Here is an 18,062-nt window from a genome sequence, read left to right on the forward strand (position 1 = left end):
GTAAGAATCTAGAGAAATAAAATAAAGCTTTGGATAAACCATATATAAGACCTGAATATTACCAAACCTAAGTCAAATATTATTAAGCTAAGATAACATACATCAGTCAAAACTCATATCAAACTGAAAAAAGCAAATTTAATTTCTTCAACCTCACATCTTTTGTTCCTGGGCAGTCAGCATAGGAAACTATCTGTAGGACTTTTGTCCCACTTCTGAACACAAATCAGCTCTTCATGTTTTAAATACATAATACTTTGTACACACTGAGATTTCTGGAGAAAAGAGACAATACAATAGTCTTGAATTTTGAATAAACAATAGTAGGATACTATTTAATTGGCTGTTAAAGAAAGAACACGTATAAACATAGAAAACAAGCAAGATTTTAAAGAAAAAGTCCCAGTTTGGGCTGGGACACCAGGAATAAGGATATGGGGTGGCAAACACCCACTCAATGTTCAGAGAGAGAGACCACCAGACCTTCATCTCACAGACTACATACCAAAGCAGGTTAGAGGATCTTGTGGGGATAAGGTGTTTATCTGAAGAGAGATGTATACGATGGCAAGAGCCCTCAAACAAACTATCTGCAAGAAGATTGGTGCCAATTTCTCTTTTGAACAGATGCTCACTTAGCTGCACTCTCCCTCTCACTACCGCAGTATAGCTGGGAAAGTTCATGGGAGTCTGCTCATCAGCTCTGGTAGACCAGGGATGCTTGTGAGTCAGGCATACGCCTCAGAGAGGTGTTCAAAAGATCCTGCCAATAACAGCTTCTTGAGGATGGCAGAAGAGACTAGAGGGGACGAGTGGCCATGTGGTAGGAACTGTGGACCACTGGTGACAGCTTAGCCAGAGAGCACATGGCCAGGGTCCAGGAAATGCTGTCCGCAGTCCCTGCTTACTGCGGGGTGACTGTGAACCTTAGCCAGCTTCTGGATGTCTGACATTGCAGGGAGTATTCAATAACCAAGAAGAAGCTACGAACACCACCCACCAAATAAAAAAGATTTTTTTTGTTCTGTTGCTGTTCTTCTCCTTGCTATTCCTAGCTCCAGCATGGCCTCTCAGTGTTTTGGCCTCTTATCCTCCAATGGTCTTGTCCTGCCCTCTACTGTAGCTCCCAACATCATGATCTTACCAGGGACTTGGTCATTATCAGTAACTGTACACTCCCCTAAATCTCAATTTCAAATATCATTCCTTTCTTCTGGCTCATTCTCAGAATATTCTGACCCCAACCATTCCTCAACTTCAGTGGGTCATCCAAGCCCCATTCTCACTGCCCACACTCCCCCATCCAGACCGATTTGCTCACTTCCCTCCTGGCGTGACTAGGTTCTGTACTTCCTTGTTAAAGCTCACCACTTTCATATTACTTTCAACTCTCCTGCCCTTCTCAATATGGGTTCTACTGGACAAGTAAGACTTCCAACCTTAGTTAACACTAAATCTCTGCCAAACCCAACGAGGAAACAGATAAACAAATTACAATCGTGCTGAGTATCTCTCTTTAAATTCATGACCACACCCTCTGATGGGCCTTCAGTACTGCCTGGCTATCCTTCCCCATTTCTCAGGTTAATTCACTCTCACCCTTTCAATGACTATTTCATACCACCTTCCCTCTCCTCAAACCTCTAACATGCCCACCTTTTCCTTACTGCTGATGCATTTGCTCTTCATTGAGAAAATAGAAGCATCAGAAGAGAAACTCAGCATCCTGCAACCACCGCGTTTACCGAGCTGTCCCATCCGCCCTTCCTGCTGTTATAATGAAGGAAACCTCTGCACGCCTATCTCGGTCAACTCCTCGGCTTGCGCCCTGGGTCCCATCCGCCCCGTCCTCCATCACACATTTCCCCTCTCTGCTGGCGTTGTTCTCATTTGTACACTTTCAGCCATATCATCCATCTGAACGGAAACTTCCCTTGACCTTCTCCCCTGCCCCCATTAATACAGACCTCCCTTTACAATAAAACACCTTGAGTTATCTCTCCTCACTGTCATTTCTCTTTTCCTATGCTCTTTAGAATCCACGGCAACTAGGCTTTCATCCATACCATTTGACCAGAATCTCTCTTGTTAAGGTCAATGGCTGCTGCAATGATGCCAAATCCAGTGGTTATTTAAATAAGATATTAATAGGTAGCAGTGAAGGTGAAGCCTTTTAGAAAGGACAAAACAAACATCATAGCATCTTTGAAAGTAAGAGACTGATATTACTGTTGTAGCCAAATACCAGACAAACTGAGTGTTAGTTTACTAGAATATAATTTCCCACAGATAGCAAGTCAAAGAAAATCTAACAAATACTAACAAAACCCTGAGTTTTCACAGGATACATCATTTGTACATTTTAACAGAAAACCTCTGAAATCTGATTTCTTAATGTATTTCTGAGGCCGATAAAGTACCCAGAAATCACATCATTTATTCCATGAATCAAATGTGGCAGTATTTACAACTTCACTGACACAGATACACAGATGACGGCGTATATAACAATCTTCAGCCTGCGTTACAGAAACAATGCGATTTGTTCCAGTAAGCTCCTTTGGCTTCATCTATACTTCTGATGTACTAGAGGAAACACAGGGGAGAGAAAAGCCAGAATGAATAATGTTGTGATCACTTGGCAAGAAGGCCAAATGGTGAAATGCTCTGTTTCCAAGGGCAGAATTCCTTAACGGTTTGGAAAAGAAACATTTCTTGACATAAAACAGTAACTTATGAGTAGAAATCATATAGATATAAAATGCCAGAGTTGAAAAATTTCTAATAACATTCTTAAAACCCTTATTTTTTAAAGAAGAAATCTTACGTCCAAGAGAAGCCAAGATTACAAAATGTGAATTTGTGATTTAAAAAAAAAAAAAAAGAATAGAAACCCAGAATCTTTTGATACCCTTCTACTCTGCATTTTCCTCTGAAATAACTACATTCTGATGACAACTGAATTAATATCAACAATTCCAATTTCTCCCCTGAGCTCCAAACTTGCATACTTAGCTGCTTACTTAACTTCTTTGCTTAGATCTAGAATATCTAATAGGTATCACAAACTTTAAATAGTTCAAAGATAATTTTATTCCCATCCCACCCAAATGTATGGATCACCTAATCTTTCTCATTTGAGTAAACAGCATTATTCAACTGCATGAGCAAAATATTTAGGATTTATCCTTGTTTCTCTACCATTCATTTTTTCCATTTTATCTGTTAACTGGTTCTGGCAATTCAGCCTCCAAAGAATAGTCTTTATTTCTACCTGTTTCTCCATTTCCACTGCTACCACTGTGGTCTTGAACACTATCGTTTTCTCCCTAAGAGCCTGCTGTTTGGTCTTCCTGCTTGCCCTCTTGGCCCTCAACAGAGCATTCTCTTACAGTAGCTCTAATAATTCTTTTCAAAATATAACCTTTTTTTCAAACATCAATTCTTTGCTTATAATCCTCCTATCATCCTTCCTGTTATGCTTCTAATAAAATCCAAACCTTTTAACATGGTCCACAGACTTTTTACAACCTGGCCCCACCTACTCCTCTGGCCTCCGTTAGTATTTCGTCCTCTTTTGTTCACGTACTGCAGTTAGGCTGACCTCTGGCTGTCTCGTGAACATGAACCTGTCAAGCTTGTTCTCCCACAGGGCCTTAGTATGTGCTGTGCTCTCTCCCCTCCCTCATAATCTTTATACGCCTGACTGGCTCAGTCTTAGCAGATTTTACCTCTATTACTATTTCATTAATATGTTTTCTTTATTGCCTTTATTATGGTCTGGCATTATATTGCTATCTTTGTTGACAGTAGTGGTTGTTTATCTTCCCCACTATAATATAAACTTCATAAGGGCATGAGCTTGATGTTTTTCATTTTATATCCCAGCACCTAGTACATTGCATGACACCTAGTTGCAGCTTCATAAATATCTGAAAACTTAATTATTAATGCTCAATGCCAATGCTTTGACACTTTTCCTCTTAAGTTATGAAGCAAAGTTAATGTCTACCTGACCAATAACTACCACTTTTTCATCTTCTTTGGAATAAAATGTACTCTTTGTGAAGATTCACAAAGTACAAAAGAGATAAGTGGGATGTCCTGGAGCCAGTTCTGAAAAATATAAATGCATACAGGGAGTTAATCTACCCTTAATTTATTTTAGCTATTTGACTAAGGCTGTTTTTGCTTAAATAGTCAAATTTGTCAGAGTGGAAAAATTAGCAATTAACATCAGCAAGGAAAATTTACAAACAAAAGTCACAGAGAAATTCTGCCTGCCAGGTTTGGCTTATTTCTTATTTTTAAAACAAAAAGTTACTTGGTGCTATTTATTGGGAAGGTAGGAATTCAGATTATGTTGTTTTCTATGTGTTTCTCAGCTATAAATATGACCATTACGAAGACGGTACGGGCTAACCCCTTTCTAATTTGTACTGAGTGGCCCCAGATGCAGTGAGGAGATGTCTGCTTACTCTCAGTGGGGTAGCAGGCTCTCCCTTTGGTTGAACATCTGGAGGTGATCCCCCAGCAAAGTCGAGCTGTTGCCTTGCTGGCTAGAAAACAGAAGACGAAACATCTGTGTGACAGATAAATGTGCGAGCCTGTGTGAATCTCTGCTGAGGCCCCATCTGTAAAACACACCGTGTGCCATTCGTCTGACACCAGGTGAGTTCCTTTGGTGGGGAACCCAGCTGAGATGAAGACGACGGAGGCTGCACAGCTTCTCCTTTGCCTTTTATCTGCCCTCTCACTCATCTGTCAGTTTGTCTGCGTGTTCTCTGGGCTACTGCACTGCAAGTGTGCTGAACACCAAGCACGCCACAAGGCAGACTCTGAGCGTGCCGGGTCTGTAACACACATGCGCTTACCTACACCCACACGGATACTGCGTAGGCTGGAGAGCACGGCAATTTAGCCAAATTTCTAATGCTTTTACATATTACAACTAAACTCTTCACTTCTTATCAATTCCTGCTTGGGTCATAATTACAGCAAATTCATAATTTCTGTGTCTTACATGCCATGTGAAACATCATATATCCTATTGGCAAGTGAGGCAAAATTCATTAAATAATATTTAAAGGCTGTGTGGGCGGTCTTTACGCATTAGCACATTAAGCTCATCTCTGTGTAAATTACACTGTTTGATAAGAGTCTACAAGTCAACATACGCATAAGTGCTTTTAAATAAGATATTCTTACATTCTATAATTTTAATTTTTCCCAAAGAAATCTTTCATGTCCCCATAAATATCTTCAGATATGAAATATCAACTAAGAATAGGACCATATAAAGAGTAAATCTGCTTCTGATAGACATCTGATTTTTCTGACACTGTCAACAAACCATTAAGTGCAAGTGTTTGAATGTGATTATTAAACTACACAAAATGACCTTCAACACAACTCACCACTTTCTTAGTTTACCTCAAATTTTAAAAACAGATTTTACTTGGGCAATGGCAATAGAACACTTTTTTTTCTTTTGTTTTTTTCTTTTAAATAAATGTAATATTCTTCTTTTGGAAAATAAAACCTTTCCCTTAAGCTCCAAGGAAACTAGATTTAAAAATAATGATAAAATTCTGTCTCAATTCCTAAATAGATTAGGTATGTACCAACTGTTCTCAAAAACAACACACAGAGCTTGGAGGGCTTTCAAATTGAGAGGTCTGCTTAGAGAAGAACTCCAGCCTCAAGCCAAAATACTCTATGTCACATTACTTCTGTGCATTTTAGGGAAATAATCAGAAGAACCAACATTAAATAACAACAGAAGAAAGATTTTCTAAATATTGGTTCATTGTTCAAATAAATTGAGTAACTGAAAAACAACCCTTTCTAACCAATATTGAAGAGGTATAAAATTTATCTAAAGACCAAGTGAAGTTTTAATAAATACTTCTTTATCTTTTGACCCTAAATAATTGCCCCAAACAATCCCTGTAATTAAAATATCCTTTTTCTGGCTCTTGAAACTTCCCTAATATTTCATTAACTTGAATAAGTGTTCCTTTCTGGAAAAGGGGACTGAATATTTCTTCCTTCCAACTAGTTTGGGAAAATTGCCATTCCTTCTTTCACTCTTTCAACAAGTTTTACTGAGCATTTAGTATATGCCATGCCCTGGGAAGAGAATGATCAATGAAACAAGATCCCAGAACAGAGTGGGGGACACTGAAGATGCGCAATGGAAGAAGGGAAATTGTGATAGAGACGGGTGAGTGGAGGGGTATCTGGGCTTACTTTCGTTTGGACGGGCAATAAGGGTCCCTCTGAAAAGGGGAGGTTTGAACTGAAACAGACTCCAATAACCAGATTGAACCATGGGAAGACTTGGAGATCGAGCCTTCCATACAGAACTATGGCTGGCACAACTCCTGGAGGTGGAATGAGATTCCCCAAAGACAGGAGAGGGGACAGGGTGGCTGGAGTTCAAAGTGAGAGAAGAGGAGAAGAGGGGAGAGGGAGAGGGCGAGAATCAGATCACGACCCACTTGTAGGCCACGTAAAGCCTTTAAGATTTTATCTTACAAATAATATGGAGCAACTGGGAATTTTAAGCAAGACCACGACATGATTTGATTTGCATTTGGAAATGCAAATGCACTCTGGCTGCTACAGAAGATTGGATTTAGGTAGGCAAAAGTAGAAACAGGAAGATTGAACTTTCAGAACATAACAATCCTCATCAAGAGTGTGTAACAAGAATTCTTGGGTGGTTTTCTTCACTAGAACATAAATGAGCTGCTTTCCCTTTTTCTACTGCTCTGTGCCATTTTATGTCCTTTTAAATTACATAAGAGGATTTTTTTTCCTTGATAATCTCTTTTACGATCTTTAGTTGACAGTGCACTTTCTTTCCAAGTTTTCCTCCTTTGCTCTTTAAGGGTAGAAAATAGAGCCACAGTGAGAAAGCCATTTTTATTTTCTTTGCTAATCCTTGATGGTTTTGGAGTAGGTCTCAGAATAGACAAGATCTCAAAGCCAATGAATCACTCGACTCATAAATATCTCCCTCTCTCCCCATTGACCAGTCCCTTGCTTTGGTAAACTGAAGAGCAGCGCAAGCCCCATTTAAAATGGGTGACCAAGAGTAAACACAGACGATAATTAGCATGTGGTAATGTGGGCCCAGAGTGGACAGACTTTTCAATTTATCAGGGAATGTGAGAAATTTTTTATTTGAAATTTTTCAGATTTTATTTGAAATTTTAAAGACTGACCAAGAATTTGAATGCTTTTTAAAACATCAGGCACACCAGGCAGGCCAAAGACCTATGGAATTAGTCCAGTCCATAGATTTCCAGCATATGATGTCTAAAAATAATCCCTTGTGTCCCTTCTTGCTTGAACATTGTATGGTTTAGATCATTTAGGGTTAAGATGCTCTTAAAATAACCATCCCCTGTGCTTGTGATTTGTTTCATGTTCTCTAATGGTAAACAGTTCAACCACTTTGCTAGGGGTTGGGGATAGGGGTAGAAATTGACTACAAAGGGGCAACACAAGGACATTTTGGAGTTTGAGGGCAGTATTCTATATCTTGATTGTGGTAATTATATTACAACATTCATTTGTCACAACTCATTGAACTGTAAAGCAAAAGGAATAAATTTTACTGTGAATAAATTATACTTCAATAAAATATTCCATCACTAACTATAATATTGTTCCAAAAAGAAAACAAGGTATGCTCCATGATGAATACAGAGACACATAAGAAAGCTGGAACAAAACTTGATGGTTTGGTTTACAACAAAGTGGCTGATGCAATATTGAGATGAGGGGAAATGTGTATCTTGGAAATATTCTAGCACTTCCAGAAAATCATTTTTATTAACGGAATAAGGCTCATAGAACTATAATACTACATAAAAATATAAATACTGTGTTAGATTTTAGTAGTGCTTACCATGTTTACAAAGCGCTTTCAGATACATTCTCTAATGTAATCCTCACTATAAACCTCTAAAATTTGCTGATTAGAGAATTATTAGATAAAAAGGTTGAATACCATGACCAAAGTTGCAAAACTAATAGATAATTGTGCCAATACCTCAGAAACTTCTCTTGAAAAGGCTGTCAAGCATTTTAGACTTTGAAATTCATATAGGTTATATATTATATAGAACCATCTTTGATTATAATTCTCTTTGTGCAGGTCTATAATTCATTCGAGGGAAAGAAGATGCCTTCTTTATTTTCATTTCCAGTATGCAGCATAATTTTGTTAATAGACAAATTTTTGTGGAACATCACCAATTACTCCATGCTGGGAAATTACTTTGGAGAAGTAAGTTTTTATTGTTGGTTGATACAACTAAGTTAACAGCAAGAGAGTAGCATTTAGGATATAAGAACATAACTGTGAATGCAATTCTTCCTGAAAGAAGGTGAATACTCAGGACCAGAAGACATTTTGGGGCAGTATAATTCTTCATATTTTATAAGTATTTAGAGAAAGAGCTGAAAGATACAGAGAAAGAGGAACTAAAACCAAGAACTTCCAAGATACCAAAATACGCAGCATACAGACTTCTAGAAATAGGTGGTTTTCATGTTCACACATCACTTAGCTATATTAAAAATTCCTTAGCAAGACTTAATTATTTCATTCTGTCACATGAAACTATTTGTCAAGGTTTGGAAACAACCAAATTATTTAGCTTCCCTCTCCCTTTGAACTGGTTGGAATCAACATCAGTCAAACTACTCACATGGTTTAATTCCCCAGATAGTTTTCTTTCCCCTATTTTCTTACCTCATACTCATGTCCAACTGTTGTTTTTCTCATTCAATAAAAGCGTCTCTGACTAGATTAACAGTGCAGAGTGAAAAGAAGGGGTCTAGGTCCCTTCCCTTGGTCTGCAAGTTATGAAAGCAGCACTGGGAATGTTTATGAATGCTGCACATTAATTCACTCAAATGGTCATTTAGTTTCTTTTCCAAACACAGGATTTCATCACATTTAATAATAAAGCAACAAGCCATTTTCTGTATATTATAAACCATCAACTTGTAATTATATACTGAAATACTTCTATATGAAGTCTTTGTGATGATGTAAGCTGGTATTGTATAAGTAGATCCTTAGAAGCCCACTATATACCTACAAGATCTATTTACATTGGGCTAATCATGTTGAAATAGCATCTATTTAAGGGTACAGTCAAAGTTTCTTTTATAAACCTCTACAGATAGATAAATAATCTAGGAGGCTTTTTACTGTTATAAAATTAAGACTGCCTTTCAATGCTTGCTAAAGTTTTTGGACATATTATCCATGTAATGGGCAAAATGTAATCCTAAATTTTTGATTAAAAGACTCTGCGTGGAAACAAGCTGTCAAATGGATGGAGAGAAATTAAACCTGACAACAGTAATGCCTACTTTCCCAAATGAAAGCCCAGTTCAAGTTTCTACTCATCCATTTTTCAAAACTTAAAACAAAGCATTTTCCAACCACCCATAGATGAGATGCCAACATTTGCATTTCAGTTGAACCTGATGAAGTCAATAGACTTCCAGCTTCAGGCTTGCTCAGAACTCCTGTGAGAAGATGTTTGTCCAATCTAAAAAAATGGCAATGTGACAACATGCGAGAAGGGAACAAAATGTGGCCTGGCTGTAGTCGGCTCTGTGCTGCATTCACACTGCACCACTTGGAAAGCCTTGTAATGCAGCAGGATATCTGCATGTCCCACCGTCAGGCCCATGTGCAAACTCTGCCAAGTGAGTAACTGGAAGGAGGGCGATGCATGGAAAGTTGGGAAGCAGGGCTGGGAAAAGGGATTTCTTCATCCTGGCAAATCCAAAAAGGAAAAAAAAGGTGATCTTTTTTGTGTGTGCTTGTTTGTCTGCCTTGTTTTTAATTGTGAATTCTCTACTTTTGGGCAAACTAAAATCAGGGAAAACTTATGGTTAAGGACAGGGTTTTGTGTCATACAACCTACGTCGGAATTCCAGCTCTGTACTAGCTCTGTCACCTTCTTCAACCTACTTAAGCCCTGTAAAATTAACATGCTTCAAATTTTAAAAAAAGTCAGTTGTTAAGGTTGAAGGGATAATGTACATAAGAACACTGGTATGGAGTCCAGCTCATAGTGGATCCTACATATAAAAGAGAGCTGGTATGACTTAGATGACCTTTTCCTCAAGGTACCTCTGGAGAAGGTGCTGGGAAGATGCACAGAGCCTCAAAGAAGGGGAGGAAGATGTACACTGGTTTACTAGGAGAAATAGGTGCGGCAACAACTCAGATTGGTAAATGGTGCTTATCTAATTATACTTAAAATTTTAATTGGCTCCTATGTAAGATATGGATATAATTATATTTGTTAGAATAAAGCTAATAGAAAGTATTTGCTTGCTGTTTGAGAACATGAAGTGTGACTTCAAAAAGTGTAAACTTTTTGGACTATACAAACCTGCTGTTCCTCAAATTAATCTCCTTAGCAACATAAATACTTTTTTGAATAGAGCACAAAATAGTTCTGTATTAAAACTGCCTTTAGGGACACTTTACAAAGAAACACATTAACACACATACAAACACACACACACACACAGACATGCATATTGTGTTTGTAGATGACCATAAGCATGTTGATTATACTCTCCTGGGTTGCTGTGGATGGATAGTTGGGGACAGGGAATGGGTATGAATCATGAGAGATTATGGAGAATATGTAACATTTACATTAAACATTTATGTCAAAAAAGGAAATAAAACAGAGCCTATGCAAATAATGGGTAAAATTCTCTCTCAAAAGCTAATGAAAGCTCTCCATTTGCTGAGATCAGAGCTAGCATTTGAGCATAATTATATTCATGCCTTGCTTGTCAGAACATAACATCTACCTGTTTTAATAAAGGCAACACAGGACATGTGCTTGGCCTCCCATTTACTGGTCTTGTCAGATATATTAATATTTTTATTATTATAAAATAGCACTCATGTCAAAATGCCTAAGTATCATAGTGATAAATATATAATAAACACATGTATCTAGGCTGAACCTTGACATATATAAGATATCATCTTATGATTTATGTGGGTTTTTTAAATGTTGGCTGATATCCAGTCATAGGAATGTATAAGATATTTATCACAGAGCATATTACAAAGGAAGAAAGGAAACAGAAAGGAAAAAGAAAGGAAGAAAGAAAGAAAGAACCCAGACAAGTAACTAAATTCAAGTTTTATTTCCTTAAAGAAATCAATTTCCTTCTTCACATTCCCTATCCTAATACTTAATACATTGTACTACGTTTGCTTGGCTAGTTCGCTTTCCTGCTCTCCATACTATAAGCTCCATGAGGACACTGAATGCTATTTTCTTAGTGCCAAAAACAGTGTCTACACAAAGCAAGAATTCGATGACTTGTTGAATGGATACTCACACAGATTAATATTTCAGTAAAGTAGGTACTAAACAAAGTAAGAATTTTAAGATTCGATGGAATGAAGATGAAAAACACTGGTATTAGAAAAGGTATGAAAATTCTAGATAAAATAGGAACCGTCAGGGATGAAGCAAGCTATTAATACTATAAAAGAGAAATAATTCAAAGAATAATGTCATGGGAATGGGGGATAGCAGAGATCTAAATCAAATTATCTCACAACAAAAATGCCTGAAAATACTTTGAAAATTTTCTGTATGCCATTCAAATAGTGATGTGACTAGAGATTTGCCCTTTTGTTTTTTAGGGGGTGGATAGAATACTCCTTTAAAACTATCACTATGTCTAAGTAACTGTAGTGTGTCTCTTTTTAATCAAGTATAGTTTTATTTTACCAGGAAAAGAAAAAATCTGTGGTAATATTTAAATTCAAAATGGACTCAGGAGAAAAATCACCAATATCCTAGCATTTTTTGTTTGCTGTTTTGTATTTGGGGAAAAATTCTATTTTAGAAACTTTTCTTTTGCTCCAATAAGAAAAAATATATTGGCAAAAGCAAGAGTCTTCCTTTGATCCTAGTATAAAGAAACTTTTGATTTTTTTAAAAAGACTTAGAAAAATATAAGTTGACATTGCATAAAATAACCATCTATTAGCAATATAAATTGTTTAATGCATTTTTGAATTTTTTTAAATGTCTCAAAAAACAAAAGAACAAATGTTGTAAGCCATGATTTTCTTATGATTAAACTTCTAAAAACACTTTCCATGAAAACAGAATATTCAAACTCATGAGCAAAGATAATCATTCTGACATGGCTTCCTCTCCAGTGCTGTCATTATGTACTGGCAGCTATAACAGTAAAAATACTATACAGCCCCATTTCAGGGATATTTCTGCCAAGCCCTTGAGACTTACAACATAATTGTAAGGGGCAAATAATCTTAGGACACACAAATATCCCACGTAAATATCACTGAAGTGTAAGGCAACAGGTAGGTAAATTATTTGGTATGATTAGTAACAGTTACATTGCATAGACTGAACATGAATGACTGCTTTACAAATACATTAAAATAATATTGATAGCAAGATATGAGAAATTCTTCAAAATTTAATATCAATCATTGCATCAGCTATGCTCTAAAAGTATAGGTTTGCTGCTAATTCTTCTAAAAATTATTCACAATTCAAACATATCATTAGAAATTTCATACAAAGAAAGCCCATATCATATTTAATCTCCTATAGGTTTAGAGATAAACCTACTTATATTTTCTTTATTCCCACTCCATTTTTTCTTCCCTAAATTTCTCAAAAACAAACAACAACAACAACAACAACAAAAAAACATAAAAAAAGTTGAGAGAATGGAAGGAGAAGACATTTCAAAATATGTCATTTGCACATCTACATTTTCAGGTGCCTATATTTCCTGCTATGATAAGTATCTCAAGAATAAGTACCATGTTTTTATGATATCAACTATTTGGGTCCAGTTTGAATGGAATCAATTGAAAGATTCATTGATGGTAATGGGGAAAAATGACATAAAGTTTCTGTGGTTACTTCTAATAATGGGTATTCTAAATTGTCAGATAGAATACACATAAATATATAATTATAATACAGAAAGTTGGTAGCTTTTGACATCTAACTTATGACCGAATGTGAAATAAAGGTCCTCACACCTTATCAACAGGGGTGAACAGTAGCAATTCACTTCTCAATGGTTCTATTATGAATACTTCAGAATAGGACACTCAGGTTCAATATTTTCTTTAATAAGATTCTTCTCTGTTCCCTTAGACAATTGAGGGCAGGTAAAATATTTTCAAAATCTGTAGAATACCCAATGTGCATATGCCAACTTGATTAAACATATGGAATACATACTTGGAGAAAAGCCAACTGGCGACCTGCTTGAGTAATCTAAACACCCAAGCTGAGAGAGGTTAACATATAAAGATCAGCTTTGTACTTTGAAGTTTTCTGGTCTTCATTTTACCTAATTAAGACAAGATTTAATAATCAAACCACTGTACAAACATGTACCCAAAAGTATAAGTTTGTTTCTAATTTTGGGAAGAATTCTTAACAGATTCTGAGGAATCAGCTCCACATGTGAAAAGGTCTCTGATAAGGTTTGCTTTTCTCATTGTTAAAATGCAAATGCCTGCTTTTCATCTTAGTTTTATCCATGTGACTGGGGTTAGCATAATCTGTCAAAATCTCTAGCGTGATACTAAAAGAGAAAGATTTTGATTATTAGCATCCCATCTGAATCTGAAACAGTGGCAACTCTAGGTCACAAAAAAATGTATTACAAAATATTCTCAAAGGTATTCATCAAAATCATTTGTAGACCACAATTTCAAAGGGATCAATTTACCTAATTTACTCATAGTAGAATATATATGTCCACATTATTTCTAGGAAGTAGAACCAAGAATGGCATAAAAGTCTGTCTACAATCTAATACTAATTTTATAAACAAACCTAATTCCAGATCAAAATATTATGAGGCAGAAAGTAGGACTCCTAACCTTCCCTCCCACATAAATTTCACACACTGGACACTTTTTCAAGAACAGCTAGTGCTTTTAAGTTGTGCTGATAGACCACAAAACAAACAAGCAAACCTAACTCTACCATAACATAGCAAGCATATGCAGAGTCACATCCAAGTCAATGAGTATTATGCCATTGGTCAGAGAAGGAAATTAATTCTCTTCTGATGAGATTGATTTCATACAAAGTATTCGGATATGAAATAATGTGATAAATTTAGAGAAACGCTGTAGCAATAAAACAGGCATTTGTCTGATGACAAAGAAAGAGTCTGCCATGCACAGTGAAAGAAGGTCAGAGAGACAGTTGCCACTGTCAGCCATTCCATCCCCAATATCCTAACCCTACATATACACATGTCATCTTTAAGAGCAGCGTAGGGCTGGGATGGAGAATTGCTGTTCCGTAGTATGGTCTTCAGCCCATGCTCTCTTCATGGCTCTGCCCTTGCTAAGGTGGAGGCCAAGAGAAGAGAGAAACTCCAGCACATGATGAAAAACCTCCCTCTCGCCATTAGAAAGATGAGCATTTATTTCTTTTTGTTTCTTGTATCATAATACAATGAAGTATTTAATTACTAAGCCAAGTTTTAGCTATCCACTTATCAGTAAGCAGGATATCATTTTGCAATATAATGCCTCTTCCGCCTCTTTAACATACTTGCAGGTGCTATAGTACAAAGCAGAGGGAATAGAATCTTAATACTCAGGACCTTAATATTTTTCAGGAATTTTCCAAGAATGAGAAGAGTATGCTTTTGTAAACCTACCATGGCAGAGAACAGTGGCAAAACTGTACAGACAAGGCCCTTTAATATCTTCTGCTTACAAATTCACAGAAAATGCTTTACTGGCCTATCTGATACCATTATACTGCAATCACTGTTTCTTTGTGGTTGCCTCAGCAGGAGAGCTCCTGAGGATGTGGTATGATACAGACATTCGCTGTCTGTTTCAGCCACAATAAGGCTGCCAGAGAGAAAATATCACAAGTTTCTCAGAAACTGCTTCAAACACTTTTTGAAATGAAGTGGGGCACACTAAAAAATAAATGTAACATAGACGCACACAAGTTGCTGAGATACACCTTACTGGCTAACCTTGTCCTACTTGTCATCAACTGTACAAACTTTTTGACACATCAACCCACCACATTCAATTCTGCCTCAAGACTTTTCTGTAATACTAAAAAACAATACTCCATACATACATGCCTATATGTGCTTGTGTATTAAAATAGGTAATCAATCATAAAAGACCTTGCTAATCTATAATCTTGATTTTGTTGCAAACACCCCATGAACATAACGATGGTAAAAACACTGATATTGTGATGGGATCCTTGAGCCCAGAGAGCAGGGCTAGGATTATGATCTCCTTTTTGCTGTGGCTTATACCAACATTCCCTTCGTATATAGCCATATCAGTGATGACATCCCCAATTTCCAAATCAACGGTTATGACAATTTGACTTGGTTTGGAGGCTTACTTTGTTCATGTGGATCTGCTGCTGGTATTGCTTCTGCTTCTCCAAGAATTGCTGGTGTTGCTGCTGAATGACCAGCTGAGCCAATGTGCTCTGAGGCAAAGGTGCAGACTGGGTTCGATTCAGGGGTCTGTGACGGGGCAATTTATGGGTACCTCTAATGCCAGGTGAAATTCTCTCTTTTGCTGCCAAGGGAGACTGAGGATGTAAGGAAACTCCACCTGAAAAAAATATATCTGTGATATATATGTGTGTGTATATAATTTTATATATACATACAGATGCACCCAGACCCAGAGACACACACATCTAATTCTAAGAAAAGACAAGAAGCCAAAAAAAATAGATTTATGGGATAAATCATATGAAAAGTAGTGATACTGCCAGGCAAACATCAAAAGAAGGCTAGGTTGGGTGTGGGAAGGCAGTAGAGCCAAAGCACTGGACATGTACGTGCCTGACAATATGACTCACCATAGTCTAATCTGGTATGAATAAAAGTTAAATGAGATGAGCCTCCCCCTCCAATAGATCTGGAGGAATAAATATAGATAATAGCCTTTCCCACAGTACCAGGTGTCAGGAAGACTCTGTATGGGACTGTAAATCTTTATTAGTCTTGAGTAAAAGAGATACTACACTGGGTCACTGATCAAATAAAAGCCCTTAAATGATTTGCAAATGGAGCCATTATTAATTACCAGCTACAAGAAGCTTTTGCTGTCGCATTTGTTCTTTCAATAATAAATGTTGCAGGAGAGCCTGGTGGCTGCTGTTGGGCTTTCCCTCTAAAGCAACATGAGGATGGCTTGAAGATGCTGGGATGCTGCCCCCGTACTGCCCAGGTAGAGGAACACCTTGCCTGAGCGTCTGCGTCTCACACTTCTGCTTTTCTTTGAGTGAATTTGAAGCCTGTGTCAAGAAATAACAAAGATGTTAATCTTTTTTCACCATGTGAGTCATTAGGTCTCTACGTCATTAGACGAGTTTCTTATGCCATAATTTCCCAAAACACAAACCCCGTCTTACCCAGTGGCTGAGTCGGCCAAATGGATAACAGCATGTCTTTTAAACTAAGTAAATTAACAAAGGAGAAATAAAAATAGGTTGAAGCACTGAGACAATTTAGTATTAAGTATCATTGTACAGAACCTAAAAATTATTTTTTTAAATATTAGAAGTGGTGCTAGATATGAAATTTCAGTTGGACAAGAAGAATGAATTCAAGAGATCTATTGTACATCATGGTGACTACAGTTAATAACAATATATGTATATGTGAAAAGTGCTAAGAGTATATTTGAAATGTTCTCATCACAAAAAATAAGTATGAGATATAATACATACAAGATAATTCAGAAGATAATGTATAATTACCTTCAGTCATTCCACAATGTATACACATATCAAAACATCATGTTGTAAACCATTAAATATATACAACTTTTATATATAAATTAAAACAAAGAAATGATGCTAATTTCAGGCTTAGTAAAACTTTATTTGTAAAATATTTTAAAGTATACTTCTTAAGTAAAAGATATATCGGAAAGGTAAAATTTATTCAAATAGTTAAACTAAAGACTATATCATAAGGATGAAGAGGCTGGAGATAAAATGTTCTGTAATTTTGGAGTTGCAAGCAAAAGGAACAATTCACCTTTTCTCTACATGTCCTCTAACAAGTTCACAGAGGTGTAAGTTTCCAATGTTTAATTTTTAAGATGAAAATTTTAAAATAATGAAAGGAGGTACAAAATATGCACGAATTTGATTTAAACCTATATTTTACATTAATTCATAACAGATCCACAAATCTCTAAATATTGAAAATGACACTCCAGATATTTTGTATAATAAAGTCAACTACAAGTGAAATAAGATATCAAATAAAAATGCTATTAAGAACTTGAGATGTATGATAACACAGTAATAAGGCAATAATAATTATATCATCAATTGCAATAATGAATTAGCCTATTCAAAGAATTTAATGAATGGTGGTCATTTTGGTATTACAAAAGCAGAAGTCTAATACCTCAAAATTATGTGGTGTGTTTCTTTTCAAAACTCATGTTTCGTCTTTCAAAATTGCTGTGCACCAGGGAAGCAAAGCAATTTTCAGTGATGGTGAAATTGAAGGACAAAGAAGTAAGTGGTTTGTCTGAGTCACAAAGCAAGTCAATGTAATATTTAATCTAGAAATGATTCCTTGTCCTGGCCTCTTTTCGGTAAAATTTCCTAGTAGTCAGTGGGGAAATGGAATATTAGAGATCCCTTTGCCAAAAGCAATGCTAAACTTGAAAAATTAATTGTGATGGCCTCATCCACACCAAAATGGAAGCAAAGAAAAATGAAACTTTAATCCAAACCACATTGGTTTATTCATCCAATGGTACCAAATTGTATTACCATTGAAATATTAAATGGTCTGGCTTTAGTACTTGGTCCTTTGGGAAAAAATTTTCCCTGACCACATTAAAAGTGGTGCATGTGTGAGTTAGCATGGAGGAGTGGCTTAGAACATGCAAAAAGTAGTGAAAATAAAATGCCTATTTATGTGTCATAAGAAGCTTTTAGGTTAGTATT

General features: G+C 36.5%; 1 protein-coding gene across 25 annotated transcripts in view; it reads right to left on the reverse strand.

Moving 5' to 3' along the window:
• Window positions 1–18,062, reverse strand: part of HDAC9 (histone deacetylase 9) — an 830,046-nt gene that overhangs the window by 274,628 nt on the left and 537,356 nt on the right. For all 25 annotated transcript variants that reach the window (XM_069462244.1, XM_069462246.1, XM_069462257.1 and 22 more), the window contains 2 exons: window positions 16,175–16,385; window positions 15,477–15,694 (listed from right to left, as the gene is read on the reverse strand). In XM_069462244.1, coding sequence (XP_069318345.1) covers window positions 15,477–15,694; window positions 16,175–16,385 — 429 coding nt within the window. The remainder of the gene's footprint in view (window positions 1–15,476; window positions 15,695–16,174; window positions 16,386–18,062) is intronic.

This window comes from Eulemur rufifrons, chromosome 29 (assembly GCF_041146395.1).
Source record: "Eulemur rufifrons isolate Redbay chromosome 29, OSU_ERuf_1, whole genome shotgun sequence".
Lineage (NCBI taxonomy): Eukaryota > Metazoa > Chordata > Mammalia > Primates > Lemuridae > Eulemur > Eulemur rufifrons.